General features: G+C 38.5%; 1 protein-coding gene across 1 annotated transcript; it reads left to right on the forward strand.

The window, feature by feature from the left end:
* Nucleotides 1–1,588: 1,588 nt before the first annotated feature.
* On the forward strand, nt 1,589–18,669 carry LOC130072251 (plexin-C1-like). Its single transcript, XM_056237273.1, has 15 exons — nt 1,589–2,663; nt 2,846–2,971; nt 4,652–4,786; nt 5,203–5,303; nt 5,425–5,536; nt 5,618–5,777; nt 9,351–9,462; nt 9,561–9,654; nt 10,202–10,246; nt 10,432–10,562; nt 10,659–10,838; nt 17,533–17,641; nt 17,823–17,990; nt 18,070–18,231; nt 18,403–18,669. The coding sequence occupies exons 1-15, from the start codon at nt 1,758–1,760 to the stop codon at nt 18,487–18,489; spliced, it is 2,628 nt and encodes an 875-aa protein (XP_056093248.1). The 5' UTR covers nt 1,589–1,757; the 3' UTR covers nt 18,490–18,669.
* The last annotated feature ends 126 nt before the right edge of the window (nt 18,670–18,795 follow it).

Raw genomic sequence — 18,795 nt, forward strand, 5'->3', positions numbered from 1 at the left:
AAAAAAAAAAAAGTTTTTTTTTGAAAAAGGCTTAAATTTATTATTTGCTATTTCTAAGACTAGAGAGCTCTATACTTTTTATATCTGCGTATTTCTATAGAATTATACATTTGAGCAGTTTGCATTTTGTTTTATATTCTTCATATATATATTTAAATATATTAACTATATAAATATATTAACTATCTATATTAATATTTTTAAATATTCTGCTTTAAATAAAGAAATTATGTTTTGTCATGCTTTAACTAGTCAAAAACCTCTGCGTTCAAATATCCTGTGAGAGCAATCCTGAGACTGAAAAGCAGGTGGCGCTATATACTTACAATTAATTCAAAGTTCCTGCAGGGACTGGTTTGTTATTTAGTACTGCAGTAGTTATTTTGTAGGAGAATGCTTTCATTGAATCTTTTTCATCGAACACCTACACAATTATTCTGTTATATTTTGTTATTAATCTGATCATTTATGTTATCACTCAGTATACTGCTTTACACCTCATACTTACTAATAAACATGCCAAACATGAAATCCATTAAAAAAGAGTCTGGTCTAATTTAAATTAACAAGCACACATGAACTCACAGAAACATTATTTTAGTTCTGCAAGTCACCAGCACACATTCAGAGCACACAGCGTGGTTACTCTAAAATAAAATATAATATAATATACTTTGTCTATAAGAACACTAAAAGGTCTTCTAAACACAGATCTGAATTGTTCTATATCGTATCATCATCACATGTGCTGTGTTGTATATTAAAGATTTTTAACAAACAGCTGCTGTGCATAAAGTTGAAATATTTCATAGTAGTGCCTTAATATTTCATACATTTTCATTCAATAACATAACGTATATAAAAGTGTGCAAATATCAGCCTAGTTCAGCTAGGCTAATATTATTATTAGGCTGTTTTTGTTGTTATTATCATCATCATTATTATGCCAAAACTGTGTTGACCAGTGTTGCATGAACTGGTGAGTTAAATAATGATTTTCAATGTAAAGAATTTCTGCATATAAGCTACAAATGTAGGCCTATGCTTTTTCTATCGTCTACGAAGTGTGTGATATTTGTGTCCATTACAATATTTTTTTCATATTTATTGTCAGAGCCTTATAGGAGTCAGGACACTAATACAAATTTTATTATTAATCAAGTTGTTGTACAAACTATGTGGAAAAAATCTTACTTCATAAAAGTGTAAGTGTAAAACTTCCTCTAGATGTCATCAGATAATTTCTAAACCGTTTAGGCCTATTCTACTTTTTAATTGTATGCTTTTTAATTCTATACAAATGACCGCAGATCTTTTTTTTTTACGTTTCACTAAAGTAACTTTTTGGATAAATGAATGTTTCAGAAAGTAGGATACAATTTCTCTCCCACCCTCCTCTCACAGCACTGCTGATGATCACTGTGACAAGATCTCACGATAGAAGGCCTGTCCAACTGCTCCTTCGGATATTTAAGATAAGAGTTATTTAAGATTTTAATAAATATAAAGTCTGCTGTCAATAAAATGATTAAGAGAGAGTAGCCTACATACGTGTTTCTTTTACTCTTATTTTATGTAGGATTATGAAAAGTGTCTCATCATGAAATGGTATAACTTACAAAACAAGTCAGGAAGTCATCAGGCATCTTCAGAGCCGCTGCTTTCACTTCCATCCACTTCAGCCGTGGACGCATCTGAGCGCAGTTGATCTCTGTGACAAGATCTCGAAACTTCTGCTGATCTCTCAGATATGCAAGATGAGAGGATACTTACTTGGAATATTTGTGGTCCCACTTTTGAAACATTGCATTTGCGGTGATGTGGTGAACTTTGATGGAGACATTAAGGACTTTGTAGTTGGTAAAAGTAAGTTGTTCGTTCTTACTGACCATCGACTACATCAGATGAGACTCGATCTATCTGAGGAGAAGAGGAAGGACATCACTAATGCCACTCATCAAAATAGAGTCAACATTCTAGTGCCTTTTGAGGAAAACGACACCCTGATAACCTGTGGGACCCTTAGAGATGGATATTGCGAAGTTCTTGATATAAATGACATTACAACGAGTATTTACTATGAAAGTCCTTTATCGGTAGGACCGGAACAGAATGAGAAATCGGTTGCGTTCATAGCAGGTCCAAGTACCGGTAGGTTCCTTTTGGTTGGGAAAACGGACGAACAAACAAAACCTCAAGATCTGTATCCTGTTGTTAAATTGTGGAACACTTTACAGTCTCAAATTGGTGGGATTTTCACCTACATAGAAGAAGGATCAATCCCCTCCATCCAGAGCACCGCTAGAGATGTGGAGTTTGTTGACGGATTCCAGAGAGTTTCATCTTTGTACTTATTTCTCAACGCAAAGACTGTCTCGGAGAGGAAAGTGCACGTCCTGTGGATGAACAGCAATAAAAGAAAAAAGAGAGAGATCTTCCAATCCCTACAGTCTGCAACGATAGAGTGCTGCAATGATAAAGCTCGTCCAGTTCTCGTCGTCTCCACCGTTATTCCCTCAGGGAACGGTGTTATTTGGGCAGGTGTGTTCAGTGCGCAGGATCAGCAGGATCCGGAGAACACCGCGCTGGCTCTGTACGACATCAGTAGAGTTCAAGGCCGAGTGAAGGGTTTCTGCACTACTGGTGAAAAATGTGATTCTGAGGTTGGAAAATCAGCATTTATGTGCTCAGTATAGCCTACATGTTTTTTATTTTTTTTATGTTTAGTAGTTTTATCGATTTGAGTTATGTATAATAACTGTAATAGAATGTATAATATGTTGCATGACAAAACCTAATTTCACTATTCACCAAAGTCATAATATTTTCGTTCTTTGTGTTGCAGAGTGGTAGTAACCTTCAGCCGCTCTCTGTGGTGTTCAAGTACAGCTCAATGTCATCAGTGGCAGCAGATAGAAGTGGATCCTGGACTGTGTTGTTCATAGGAACCAGTGATGGACAACTGATAAAGGTCTGTCTCATATCTTATTTTTCACTAATTTCTGAAAAACCCTCCAGATAGAATAAGGCTGTGTAAGTAAGATTTATGTTATTGTGTTATTTATGTTATTCATGTGGTCATGAAAATGGACTCTAGGTTTGAAAATGGTCATGACATTAAAATGATAGGCCTATAACTACTGCAAACACAACAAGTAGTTTCTTCCCCAAACTTGAGTATCTGTGGATTTGGCCATTCACATATTCCATAATAAAACAATGGTAACTTGATTTAAAAAAACACACACATTATCTTCAGAAATATGAATCAGATTTGGAAAACCCATATTTAATGCATTATTACACAAAACAGAACTTGAAACATAATTAATATAATAAAAAATAATTATATATTTATAAATAACTATCACTCTGAGACCCGTCACTTTCAACTATTTTAATGGCGAGTACACTCAAAGTCTTCAGTACACTTCAATATGCTACAGACGTACATCTATTGCTATTTTGTATGTATTGTTTTTATTATTATTGTGTTGTTAGTGGAATTGAAGAATTGAGCTTTTGTGACTCATGTTTACGAAGTGTTTAGGCAGTGCAAATGCAAATGGGTTTTAGTGTAGTTGTACGCTGGACTATATTGTGTTTTGGTAATGTTTTAAATTATATTATACATTTCATTATATATATTCTGGCAACGGTCCTGGTGATTAATATATCATCATAAAACAACATGTATAATCATTTTATTATACAATTAGATAAATAGTGCTTTAATTTTCATGCCGTCTACCCATATATTAAAGGGTTAGTTCACCCCAAAATGAAAATTCTGTCAGTAATTACTCACCCTCATGTTGTTCCAACCCCGTAAGACTTTCGTTCATCTTCGGAACACAAATTAAGATATTTTTGATTAAATCTGAGAGCTGGATCACTCCTCCATACGCTTCTAAAGGGATCGAAACTTGCCGGCCCAGAAAAGTTAAAGACATCGTTAAAATAGTCCAAGTGACTACGGTGGCTCAATCTTAAGTTTATCAAGCGACGAGAAAAAATTTTGTGCGCAAAAAACAAACAAAAATAACGACTTTATTCAACTATTCATTTCCTTCTCTGTGGGCCTCGAGATTTCACGTAGTGAATGAATGAACGAATGAACGTAATGAACGAAAGTCTTACGGGGTTGGAACAACATGAGGGTGAGTAATTACTGACAGAATTTTCATTTTGGGGTGAACTATCCCTTTAAACCTTTATTTAGTTGCAATAAAATCAATGTAAACAAAACAATGCGTAAAAGTGAATAAAAGTTAAGCAAATGAGGTATCTATGTGGGGGGGGGGATTTTATTATCAAAAAAATAATAAATTAAATAGGACATACACACAGAAACTTGGAAAAATAAATGAATTAATATAAGCAATGACTAATAATGTGCTTCGTCATATTTTCACTCTGACTCTCTTTTTGTATCTTTATGTTAACAGTCTGTTTTAGTTTCTGTTAGATCTGTTTTATAGTTTTTAACTTAGTTTCTGCATTTCTGAAAACCTTGAGCACTTTTGTGGAATCTGTGAATAATCATACGGTGATAGGTACTCAATATCTTAGGGACATGAATAAAGCATCACAATCATTTAATGATTTGAACTGAGTAAAGTTTGGATAATGATGCGGTTTGTATTTTTAGCTTATGTTGGATGAGAAATTCACACCAGGCTGTCCAATAGTGTTGTACAAATCTGATGATGAACGAGCAGTGCTTCCCAGAATGCACTTTGATCCAGTAGATTTCAAATATATCTACATCGCTCTAAGGAAAGAGGTGAGGTTTAAAACTGTACAGTTAATAAAAAGTGATACTCGACATTTAAAATATATTTTTTTAACCTGTTGTTTTTTCATGCTTGACATAATTTGTGAAACATATAGACTTTTGCACCTTTTCATGATGCTGCATTTACACAATTATTAACTGTAAATATAGCCATTTAAAAAAAAATCAAGTGTAATGTATTTCACCATACCTTACGTTATATTATCCTGACATTAAATTAAGAAACTATCTAACACTGCTGCAATGGGTTTTACTAGAGCTGCTGAGGGAACGACTGTAACTGACAACAAATTTCTTCTGACTGCTGTAATCAACCAATCTGGGGGTTTTTTCTTTCTCATTTAAAAAGCAATGGGAACGCAATAGTGGATGTTTACTTGCTTTCTGCTCATGTTTTGATGTAGCTCAGAAGAGTGTCTGTGGTTCAGTGTGCTAAATACAGCTCTCTGAAAGACTGCAGAGCTGCTCTGGATCCTCTCTGTGGCTGGTGTTTAAACACACTGAGGTCAGATTCATATCTGTTGCACAAGTATTTATTAAGTATATATGCTAAAAAAATCTGTAACATGGCCAACATGATGCAATCTGGCAAAACAACTCTAAATTATATATTTCTGCTTGTCTAGATGCTCCACCGAGGACGAATGTTCAAAATCTCCATGGATGTCCACCCCAAAAAACTCACTTCAGGAACCTCTGGTTTCTTTTCAGGTTTGGGATGACAAATCTTCCAGAAAGGTATTATTATATTTGTTTGAAATAACTATTTTACATTGATTAGCAATTCCTATTGACATATTAATAGCCTTTCCTTCACAGATTACGCTACATCTTGGCTTGAGTCTGGAGAGCACAGGAAATCCCGCCTTCTCATGTTCCTTCACCACAGGAAGTGTGAATGTGTGTGACGGGTCTGATCTGACTGCAGTTTTCCCAAACTGCTCCTGTAGTTTTTCAGACCACATACTTTATACTGGAGGTTGGTTCTCTGTCAGTGCATTGGATTGGTGTAGTCGTTTGCTTAATTGTACTGAATGTGCACTTGTAGTGTACTTCATATTTTAAAAGTATATATTTTAAAGGCGTTTCACCGCACTCACGATAAACAAGGTGCCAGACAGACACAACTAAACAACTCAGAAAATAAATAAACTGTCTGCACACTTGAATCCTTTAAAGCAATTTTAATCGCCAAGCTTTCGGTCACAAGACCATCCTCAGGGCATTGGAAGTATATATTTAAAGTATATATTTAAAACATATATATGTATTAATGAGAATACACCTCCATGACTAAACACTTGCCACACTTAAGTACACTTAAAAAGTGCACTTCATAATAATGTCAAATAAAAAAAATTACTTTCAAGTATATCTTAAATCATTGTTTTAATAAGTCAATAACTTAAGTTAAATTTGAACTGTAGTGTCATTCAATGCGTTAATATATATTTTAAATGTGCTAAATTGCAAACTCATTGCAAATGTATAATTACAAATATATTTAAAGAGCTACATGACATACAAGTTTAAATAGAAATGACATAACTTTTTAGTTTATCATATTTCAGACAATAGGAGTAATTATGACATTATGTATACTTAAAGGGATAGTGCACCCAAAAATAAAAATTCTTCCCCCTTGACTTCTATAGTATTTTATTTCTCCATACTATGGAAGTCAAGGGGGTCCATCAACTGTTTGGTTAACCATATCTTCAAAATATCATCTTTTGTGTTCAGCAGAAGAAAGAAATATACAGGTTTGGAACAACTTGAGGGTGAGTAAAGGATGACAGGATTTTCATTTTTGGGTAAACTATCCCTTTAAGTACAGGGTATATGCAGGAATCTTGAAGTTAATTTTAATACCTTTTCAAGACTTTTTCAAGACCTTCTCAATATTTTTTAATACCTCACCGCCACTTCAAGCTGTAACCATTTACAGTGATACTTTTAACTTAACAGTTTTAGTTTGTGATAAAGACTATAGACCACTCTGATAAAAAAAAAAATCAAATAGGCTGGGATAGTAAATTAAAGCAAAGTTTATTAAAAAACAAAACAAAACTTTGCTCCACCCTCAACAACAATCATGCTGACATGTGCCTCCGTTCTTCGTTTAAAAAAAAATAAAAATCACTAAATTCACACACTTTTACGATGTTTTTGGGACTCAAACTGTTGGACAGCTAATTCAGAAAAAATTAGGGATCCACCGAAATGAAAATTCTTGGCCGAAACCGAAAACCGAAAAAGAGGAACCCAAGGCCGAAAAACCGAAAAACCGAAACACCGAAAGAAATTATGCCAATTATAAGTACCATTGCATTTATGGTTATGACTGTGTACAAACTTAATACTAAAATCAAGGCATTGCAATTGCATAAATTAACATTTTCAAAGAATAAATCAATTACAAATTATGCAAATATTTATTTAGCACAATGCACAGTATAAAATAAAATTCAAACTAAAATGTTTAACTTGACCCCACTCATGTGTACATTAAATAATAATCTGCTGGCCTGCAGAAAGGTTTTAAAATTAAATGTTCTCTCATAAAAACAAAGCCGAGCACGAACTTCTCATCACACCAGCACCCAGTTTGCATGTCTAAATTAGTTGATTACATTTTAAAAATGAGCATATACTAGCATAAAAAGCCATTTTAATGAACAAAGGTCCATGTTTAATACAAATGTACACGAAACTTAATGAAATATGTTTAGTGAAATTAGAAAATATTTAAGAGAGCGTTAATTTAGTACATATTCCTATACATATTTTGTTGTAATGTCACAAGTAATAATCTCAGGGTTTACTGGGTTTTACATGATTATTTTTGTATTGGTGGTGGTAGGCTACTAAAAAATAAACATTGTCACGTGTTTATCTTTCTTCTCACCGATTCCTGATGGTTAGAGGACAGTTACTTGAGTCGTCCCCTGTCGTTTCAAAGAATAGTACAACGGCGAGCGCGTCAAGTATAAACGCCTCGACCGTTTGGAGAGGTAACGTTACGCGCGCTGTCTGTGGAGACTCGCGCTGCAGAGGCAGGCGAAAGTATAAACAAGGCTTCCGTCTCCTCGCGGGTTCAGATATACTGAAATACGTCCAAACCGCAGACATGTTGCTTCCATAGACAGTAAAAGGTTGCTTCAGACAAGCACGTGCAGGTCGCGGTTTCTGTTTGCGTCATCACAACATTTCGGCCGTATTGTTTCGGTGATAAAAGTCTTTCCGAAAATGCACTTTTGGGCTATTTTCGGTGGCCGAATATTCGGTGCATCCCTAGAAAAAATACTTTCAAAATTTAAGACTTTATAAAGCCGTGATAAGACTTTTTAATACTTTTTAAGGGTCTTAATTTTCCCAAAATTGATTTATCACCTTTTAATACTTTTCAAGACCCCGCGGATACCCTGAAGTATGTCAAAAGTACTTTTAATTGCATTTAATATAGATTTAATAAAACATTTTTTTTCTATTATACTCTTTTTAAAAGAATGCTAAAGTATACTTGTTTTTCACAAGGGTTTGTAGAGAGGCTGAAGGATATTGCTGTATCAATGTTATTTTATTAATGTAGAATTAAGCTGTTTACTGTGAATATGAGAGATTTCCGATTCATCAACTGCTATAAGTAAATAACTGGAAGAGTAACATAGTTCAGGAAATGGTGAAACCATTTGTTCATCAAACCAGTGAGTATATGATTACAATAATAAATAAAGAACAATATCAAGATATTTTGCAATATCAAGTGTAACGGACTGTTTTTGTACAACTAAAGTAACTGGAAGCGCATGACACCAGAAGCCACGCACTTTCAAAGTTAAAAATGGCCGCTTCTGCTAGATTAAAACAAAGGTGGATAAAAGACAATTAGCACAAGGGATTGCCAAATAACAGATCAAGAAAGTGTAAATACACAGCATCAGACTCAAATCAGCAATATATAACCTATGATGACAACATACATAAAATGTGCTGTATTCCGAAATTGCCTTCACTACTACAGTAATTTACATTTTTTTCCTAGTCATTTTTCCTATAATCTGTATGTTTTTGTTGTTGTTGTTTTTGCCTTTAAACTCAGGGACTTGTAACATTGATTCAGTAATATGTGTGACTGTTCCAGAGAGGGAATTAAGTTCTGTCTAAATTCTATGACCACAGAGCACCCGCACAAGAAATGTCTTATTTCCACGAGTTATTTCCTCTCACTTTCTCAGCAATCGTAACCATGGTGGTAAGCCTCAAGTCATGACACCTCTGACTCTGAAGCAGCAGGGGGAAACAAGAAAAAAAAAGAAAAAAAGAAATACAAGCAAAACAAATGAGACAAGTCTGAGCTGATAAAATATAGTATATCTTGCTTGGTATGTGAGCCACTTTGGATTTAAATGTCTGGCAAATGCATGCAGTAAATATAAATGTGAGAAGTCCTGATCAAACTTCTGTTTTTTTTTGTGATGACTAGCTATATCCAGAAAATCAAGTAATCATTTTTAAAATTTCATTCTGATTTTTTTTGTAATCCATTCAGATTTAAACGTCTCAGCTGTTGTTGCTGTTGAGGATGAGAAGATCACAGAGACGCTGACACTGAGGAACTGCTTGAATATCACAAATAATTCACCACATCCTTCATATACACAGTAAGAACTGCACCGCCTAAAAGAGATTCTTTCATTCTTCAAAATGCCATAAAGTGTTTAACACATTTCAATCACATTGTAACATTAAATAAATGCAGGTGTGTGCAGTGTGTCTCATCTGGGTGTCAGTGGTCCTCTTCCTCTCAGCGTTGTGATAGGAAACATGGACCTGGACCCCAGTTACACGTACAGGTGAGACCATGTTTAACCAAACTATTCAATGCAGTATATTTGCTTATTGAGAAATAACAATTATCTTCATAAAAAGTCAAGATGATTAATTAAGTTGAAATTAATGAATTAATTAAGCACTAAGTGAAAATAGCAGTATTTTCTTTGCAATAGGTGTAAATAGTAGTTAGATGCAAATTATACTTATAGTCCAAATAGTGGCAGATACTATTTGCACCTCAGTGTATTGTAGTTTACTATCAAAACGTATACAATAACACTTATACTAATATTTTCTTGATTTTTATATAAAATAAATCCCTCTTCGAGCTGACATGCGATGGGAAAAGGTAGAAGAATGAGTTCAGAAAAAGGCGCAATATTTTTGGGTAATTTTGTCTGGCTCAACCAGATAATGGTGGCCAGATTTAGTATAACTAGACTTTGCCAAGAAGGCAGGCTATTTGCACTTAATTTATTGTTAATAGCAGAAATATCATTGTGTTGACTGAAGCGAAGTCAGGAAGTGAATGAACGGCTCAGTTCTCTCTCTTTTTCTGCTCTTTAGGATGCGTGTAAAGATCTGTTCTCTGAGATTATCTACAAAGTAAGTGTCATACTGAGAGCTGAGGATTTTGTTTTTAGAAGCACCAAAGGGCATGTAAAATGTTCTTTAAAATACTTGCATCTCAGAACAAAATGTTCAATAACTTATATACTGTGCTAGATTATAGTATTTTTTTCGTGTCTTTGTCTGATGATGTTTTCAATGAGCCCACCATTTGTGTCCTGCTGGAGCCAGAGATTCTCTCTCTAGAGCCCAACAAGGTTTCTTTCCATGGCAGAAACAACGTATTATTAAAAGGAAGGAACCTGGAATCTGTCACTAAAATCCATATTCAAGGGGATCTGGACTGTATTTCTAAAGAGTGAGATTCTGTGTGTTTGTGTTTAATTGTATTTATGAATGTGTGTAGATTGATATAAATGATACTGTATATCTGTGCATTCATATTTCCCCTCAGATCTCCAGTGTTTGATCGCTCCAGTGACACTTTAAGGTTCCACATTCCTCCCAGTGGAACTACAGGAACAGTGAAAGTGTGTGTTGTTACTCCTGACGACCGTTGTCATGGTAACAGTATCATCACTTACAGTTCTCAGCCCAGCTGCACAGGAATACAGCCCACAGTCTCCTGGAGGAGGTAAGACAGGGTGTCCGCGGGTCCTTAAAAAGTCTTAAATTAGATTTGAAAAATTTATGGCCTTAACAAGTCTTATTTTTACTTATGAAAGGTCTTAAATTTTCGATGGCAATTTGAGTTAGACTTATCTAAATGTTTTCCAAATTAAAAATATCTAATTAGCGTACTTTTTTATTTATTATTCGTTCTTTGTGGATTTGCTCGTTCACGTGACATTTCGCGTCACATTCGCGCCAGCTTTACGTCTGTCTCCTGCACGCGAAACAGCAGGAGAGGAGAAGAAAGCTGGTTAATTTCAGTTCAATTGTAAGTTCATTCTTTATGTGCGTAGTGGTGTGGGATGTGTATCGTCTATTATGATATTGTAATCATTGTTTTACTTTAACGTTAACTATGTACGAGGGCGCACTGCGAGCTGACATCGCATTTGTCTCTCATGCTTGCTTTCACTGCGTGATGTGTCAGTGCAGTTATAGGTATGTTCCCTAATAGACGTATAAAGTTTTTGTATTTTATATATCATATGTTGTTATCATACAATATTACATCAGCAAGAGGGCTGTTTTCCCGTGCACAATAGCAAATATGATATTTATTTTATATAACAGTTAAATTAACATTGTTACATTTTATAAAAAATATTGTCAATATTGTTTGTTTTCCCTTTATTTCGCTGACGAGAATTTCAAAATGAAACCGTAGCAGAGTCTCAATGCAAAAGACAGCGATGATTTCTTGACTGAAATCCGCGTTATGAACGAATCATTTTAACGATTCAATGAACAATCACTTGCAGTTCCTGAATGAATCAGCCGTTTGAACAAATCGGTTGAATGAATGACTCCCTGAGACAGAGAAGGTGTTTCTCAATGTCAAGGATACTTCCTTGGTAGGATTGGTCCTTCCAAGTCACTTCCTTCAGAGGCTAGGCGAGGCTGAGACCGATTCATTCAAATACTGATTCATTCAGTTCGGGAATAAAATTATCTCATACATGGGCTTTTTTACAGCATTTTTAAATGCTGACATTTTTTATTAATGTTGGTGCCACGTCGCCCCGCCATAATTTTGATACCTGAGCTGTACAGTTGAACATAACACGTGGTGTTTTTTCCCCGAAGTTCAGTATTTGAATGAATCGGTCTGAAATAATGATATGACTCACTCGTTTAAGACAGTGACTTACCGCCACCTACTGGCTGTTTTAGTTTCATATTTAAACATACAATTTAATTGATTCCATCATTTCATATTTCTATATTCAAATGTTTTATTTTTAACATTAATCTCATAACGACTTTTATGCAATTGTAATTGCAGTGTAAAAACATTCTCCTCTGTATTAAGATTTTGACTTTTAATGACTTAATGACTTTTGTTAATTTTATTTTACTGATAACAGCCATAGTGCCTTATTATTATAATAACTGAGTAGTTTATCGATTAATATTAAGAACTGGACATGCAGTATATGATGCTGATCGCCCCTGGAAATCAATTTATATAATACAATACAATATATAAATGTGGAAATAAATAAAAGTGGAAATAAATAAATGTATAAATAAAAAATGTGTGAAAAAAATACAATTATACATAAATAAGGAAATAAAAGTATAAATACTCATTTCTTTGTATTTTTTTTTACATTTCTTTGTATATTTATTTATGTATTTTTGCTTTTTTGCATTTCTTCGTATATTTATTTATTTATGTATTTATTTATTTTTAATTAAGTCAGCTTTGGCATTCCATACTAGAGAAGACATCTATCCATAAAATTCCTTTTTCTTCTTTTTTGTGCTGCGTGGTGATTGGAGACCAACAGCCAATCACAATTGACCTCTAATTTTCCGATTGGTTGATTTTGTGGCACACTTGTAACGCTGTTGCAAGTTGCGCGCGTGTGTGTCAATAGTTGAGCGCGCGTGTGTGTCAATAGTTGAGCGCGCGTGTGTCAAGAGTTGAGCGCGCGTGTGTATCAAGAGTTGAGCGCGCGTGTGTCAAGAGTTGAGCGCGCGTGTGTCAAGAGTTGAGCGCGCACAGAATTAAGAGGTTGAGAGAGAGAGAGAGGGACTTGACAGGAGCGCAGAGAATAAGTTTGTGAGAGAGCACCTGAGTAAACTGCGGGAGAGGAGTTATTATTGCACGTTAATATGGATAATAGCAAATACATTTATTGAGCACGGAATCGTTTTTTCTTTGCTCAAACGAATTTTTTTTTTGCGATTGTTAATTTCTGTTCAAAATATAATGCAATGTGCTTGCAAAATATAGTTCTCTGTGCTCAAAACTTACAATTACTCGCTCAGGAATGAGGCACATATATAACGCCATACGCAGGGGGGCGAGCGCCGTATCCATGCACTTCGTGAATGTGCGGGGCGCCAGGGATAAGCCGAACGGGAGAACGGCGTATTGATAAACATGACCCTCAAAGGCGAAACGTAAGAATGGCCTGTGACGGGGATTTATCTGGATCTGAAAATAGGCGTCTTTCAGGTCTAGAGAGATGAACCAGTCCCCCTGGCGCACCTGCGCGAGGAGTTTCCTGGTAGTGAGCATCTTGAACGGTCTCTTCATGAGCACTTTGTTCAAAGACCTGAGATCTAAAATCGGTCTGAGGCCGCCGTCTTTCTTGGGAACCAGAAAATAACGGCCGTAAAACCCCGACTCGGTCATAGATGGTGGGACTCTCTCTATGGCGCCCTTTTGCAACAGCGTCGCAATTTCTGAGCGGAGCGTGCCGGCGGCCAGCGGGCTGACAGTAGATTCGAGCCGCGCGCGCGCACGAGGCGGGCGGCGGCGAAACTGTAGCAGATAGCCGTTCTTTATAATGCTTAGCACCCACGGGGAAATGCCTGGAATGGCTTCCCACGCTTTGGAGCATGCGGCTAGTGGCCGAATGGCTATATCGCCCTGATTGCTGCACATAGCGGGCTGGACACAGTGTGTGGGCGCGCTTTGAATGTTATATGGCAACGGGATTTGCACTCAGAGAGGAGTCTATGGGCCGTGAAACAGAGCGAGCAGAGAGGGGACACGCGCACGAGCTCGTGGGCGTGTTTATGTTCTCTGATATTAGAGCGGGCTGTGCCCGTTTCATGTGATGGGGCTCTGATAGAGACACGGGATATGTTATGCTTGTGTGTATGGGTGAGCACATGATTGTGGGCACATTTTCTACACAACTGGCAAATTTTCTCTTTTTGAGATTTCTCTGGGTAGCCGTAAAAACGGCTTTTTGTCGCTCGCAAGCGGGCTGGGACACCGGCTTGTTTGTGGCGGTCAACACTTCAGCAGTCGGCGAAACAACGGGGACTGGCAGAGGGCGAAGCTTTGACGGCGGTCCGGCCGCAGCGGGAGAGCACCGTCGTTTTCTTGACTTTGCTAGGCAGACTTCTGATGATCAGGCTTCAGCGTGATCTTAGGTCGCGGGCCTCGTGGGGGCGGCGGTCTGCGGCGGCTGTCAGAGCGAGAGCGAGGGCGGCCGCCCTGTCTGCGCTGGGCTGTTTGAGTCTGCGGAGGGGGGCGCTGTGGTGGAGCTCTGGCAGGAGGCTCGCGAGAGCGGCCCGCGGAAGAGCTAGCGCGGCGGGGCAGAAACAAATTCATCGCCTGAGTAGCTTTCTGGACCTCGGAAAAGCGATCGACGATTCCCGTGACAGCAGATCCAAAAAGGCCCATCGGGGAGAGGGGCGCGTTAAGAAACGCGGCGCGCTCAGAATCTCCCATGTCGGCGAGCGTGAGCCATAAGTGTCTCTCGGCTACACAAAGGCTGGCCATGCATCTCCCCAGAGCTTGTGCGGCGGCTTTAGTGGCGCGAAGGGCGAGGTCCGTAGCACTTCTCAGATCCGTGACAGCGGGGGAGGGGTTTCTACCGCTTTCGGCCCACTCACGGAGAATATCGCTCTGTAATACTTGGAGGACAGACATAGAATGTAGCGCTGCGGCGGCCTGACCGGCGGCGGCGTAGGCGCGAGCATGAAAGCTCGAGGTCGCTCTGCAAGCTTTCGAAGGAAGCGTGGGGGAAGAGCGCCATCTAGCAGAGGGCGGGCAGAGGTGTGCGGCGACCAAGTCCTCAACGGGCGGCATGGCTGAGTAACCTTTTTCGACGGCTCCGTCCACCGAGCGCAGCGAGGCGGATATATCGGAGCGGTTTCTAGCCGAGAGCGGGGCATTCCAGGACTTCGTCAGCTCTGTGTGAAGTTCAGGCAGGAATGGGGCGGCCCGGTTGCACGCGGGGGTCGAGCGCCGATGAAAAAAGCTGCCGTCCATCCGGTTCGGGGCCTGCTCGGGTGGAGGAGACCACTCGAGACCGAGGCGTTCGACGGCCTGTGAGAGGAGGCGCATTAGTTATTCCTCTATCCCGGCGCGGGTCCCCGCCGACTCTCTCGTGGATCCGAGAGATGACCATTCTTCACTGTCTGAAGCGAGCAGTGAACAGGAATCCTTCTCCTCCGCGGCGTCATCGGAAGCGACAGAGCGGCCACTCGGCGGCAACTGTATGTCCGGCAGGGGCGGGGAGGGAGAGCGGGAAGCGGCGGCGGCGGCCCGCATGGTTCCGCAGGGGGCTCCGGCGGCCTCTAAGAGCGGCGTTTCTTCTTACGCGGCGAAGAGGGAGGCGGCGCGGGAGCGGATTTTGCTGCCAGAAGTCGTGCCCGCAGGGACGACAACGGCAGGCTCTCACAGAAGTCGCATCCTCCATCCGCGAGGGCGAGTTCTGCGTGCTCGAGTCCCAGGCAGAGAGCGCAGATGACATGGCGGTCTCCGTCCTCGAGACGAGCGCGGCAAGAGCCGCAGGAAAAACGAGACATCTTTAAAAAGACGCTCGGCTCTTTTAGATAAATATAGAGAAAAGAGAAGGATACAGTCGTCGGATGGCGCTAGCTTGCAGGGCGGCTGAAGGTGGCGAAGACGGCCGGCTTCTTCAGGGTCCGGGAGCTCGCTAGAGTGATGCCTTCTCGACGGCGACGGCTTTTCTCAGGACAGCAGAAGCGTGCAGCTTGCTGAAGATGAAATGAATCAACATATAAGCCTGGGAGAGACTGTTATATACACCATAGCCACGCCCATTCTGGCGGGCCATGACGCAATGAGCGCGCGGGCGCCTCTCATTGGAAGCGGGTTCAGCCCCGCTCTCCCATAGGCTTAAGCAGTTCTCTCTGAGCGAACCAATGAGCTGCTAGCTAGCCTGGTCTAGGTCTGCCGCAGAGGAACTGCGTTGTCAATGGATACAAATTATGAAATAATTTTTTGGCTTCAATATCTCAGCAAAGATGAATCTTTCCCGCAGCGTAAGCTAGCTTACGCAATACGAGAGAACCTCTCGTAAGAGAACCGACCGTTTTTCAGGGGTGTTTTTCATAAACGTGAATTAAATGAGAACGCGAAAACAGTCCAGTTTGAGATTCACTCTATGTCATGTCCATGCACTGAACTCTTGTTATTTGACTATACCAAGGTAAATTCAATTTTGAATTATAGGTCACCTTTAAGGTTGCAAATATTGCCCTTTAATAAAAAAATTTAATTTCTTTCACTGCTGTGAACTGACCACTGCATAGAATATGAAAAATATGAATATCTTCGTGAGTCAGCTGTCAACAACAGGCCTAAACCAGCCATGGTACCAGTACACAAACACAATCAGTAAAATATCATCTAATTATCATCAACAAAACTTTGAAAATATTGAGACATATTTGTCAATATTGCGCACCCCTAATGTAAGGTATTAATTTTGATTTCTTCAGGTCTTAAAAAGCCTTAAATTTGACTTTAAAAAGTGTGCAGATACCCTGTAAGAGCTTTCAGACCACTGGCAGATCAGCTTCCACATACCATCAGTGCCTTGAGATGACATCGGCACATTATAATTACTTAATCTAATGTCCTACAGCCCATTTTAGTCACGGAATTTGCAAGAATGCTGTTAATGTGGTAAAATAATATTTGCAGTGTAATGATCTGCAGAGTTAACGTTAATGTTGATGAAAAAATAAATTAAATAAAAAACCCACTCATATGCAAGACAGGTCAGGACATTTCCTACATGTTTGTCTTTGTTCTGAGAGCTGCAGTTTGTAATGGTCACTTTGTGCATTTACGGTAATTTGAGGTACAATGAGAACTGCGCATGTGCGTAGAGTGTGTGTCTGTAATAGATGCGACAAGTGAACAGGAGAAGAGATAACCACTCTACCGACTTCAGTACACTTTCTTTTATTTTCCTTTCTATTTGTGACCAGAGTTGAATGTTTATTTATGCTTTTTCTCACTCAATCCCCATGTATGAGGATGAGTGTGACGTTTAAGTCATTTTTTTAACCCTGGGCAAATACACCATCTCTAGTCTCTCGTTCCTCTTTTACTCCGACACCACATATTGTTTTTCTCTCTGGGCAACAACATCTCAACTTTGAGTTATAAAGTTTACTGACTCATGTGTGACCAAGACTAGTCTTTAGTTTAGTAAAAGCAAACTGCTTCCTAACAGCCAGACTTTTTTCCTGTTTTTGGGAGGTTTTACTTCCATTGGTTGCTGAAACGTCTTGAATTTTGTGTGTTTGTGTATGTGAAATACACATGCAGGAAAGTTAGTGGGAGGAATTAAAATGTTAATACTGTACTTTTACTTTAGCATTGTTTATTATGTATTATTGACTGAAATTGGTTTTAATATCTCTTCATTCAGCGGTGGAAGGAAGATTGATGTTCAGGGGAGCAATATGGACTCTGTGGAATCAGTTATTGTCCGTCCCTCTAATAAAGTGTTTCAAACACAATACAGCAAAAGCTCAGGGGTAAGACTGACACACAGAGGTCAAAGGGCGATTTAGCAAATGCTAATTTTGCAGTGAATTTTTGAGATCAGAAACTTTCAGTATGACATGTAAAAACTCTTATATGTCAAAGAAACAAGGGGATAAAATCTTCAATTAAAGTCATGTTAGAGTCATATTTTCATTGTCTCTCTTTTCTCAGGATGTGTGGTTTCATTCCCCCCGTTATGATGGCAGTGGACTGTTAAGCTTATTATTGAAAGTTGGAAACGTCACTGTGGACTGTAAGAAATTGTCCTACGAGCCTGATCCAGAATTCACTGGATTCACCACCTTACAGGTGGCCAATGACCTACAGGTGAACATTCAGGTAAAGAATTGCTAAAAACCGAGGAAGATCTGAACTTTATAGTTAACACAAATTCATCTTGTGGATCTCTATTTCTCAGAAAAAGGCAGATGGATTGAACTTGAGGATGAGCGAGGTGAATGTGACGGGTCTACAGGGAGATCAGCAGTATCAGTGTGTTTTGGAGGTGTCTGAGTACAATGCCATCATCTGTAAGATTAAAGGAGAATCAGGAGCCGTCACGTCAGTGGACTCAATAACTGTACGTCTGTTTTTGATATTTTCAATTCTTTGGTAAATCTATAAACATGGAAGTTCATAATTTGACTTGATAATTGCTCCTAACACTGCTGTGTTAATTGTGTTGAGTAAGAATGTAAATCTTACTCAACTTTATGAGATTAAAAGACATTGCTTTTCATTGTCATTTCAGATCACGATTGGGAATTATGTTCTCAGGATGGGGAATACAAAGGATTTGTTCTGCCTCAGTCCACAGAACACACCTGGCCAAGTATGAAATAGCAATGAAAACACTCACAGAAAAAGAAACGATTCTCAAAAAAAAAAAAAAGTTTTTTTTTGAAAAAGGCTTAAATTTATTATTTGCTATTTCTAAGACTAGAGAGCTCTATACTTTTTATATCTGCGTATTTCTATAGAATTATACATTTGAGCAGTTTGCATTTTGTTTTATATTCTTCATATATATATTTAAATATATTAACTATATAAATATATTAACTATCTATATTAATATTTTTAAATATTCTGCTTTAAATAAAGAAATTATGTTTTTGTCATGCTTTAACTAGTCAACAACCTC

This window comes from Rhinichthys klamathensis, unplaced genomic scaffold, assembly GCF_029890125.1.
Source record: "Rhinichthys klamathensis goyatoka isolate OS25496 unplaced genomic scaffold, OSU_Roscu_1.1 h1tg000485l_1, whole genome shotgun sequence".
NCBI lineage: Eukaryota > Metazoa > Chordata > Actinopteri > Cypriniformes > Leuciscidae > Rhinichthys > Rhinichthys klamathensis.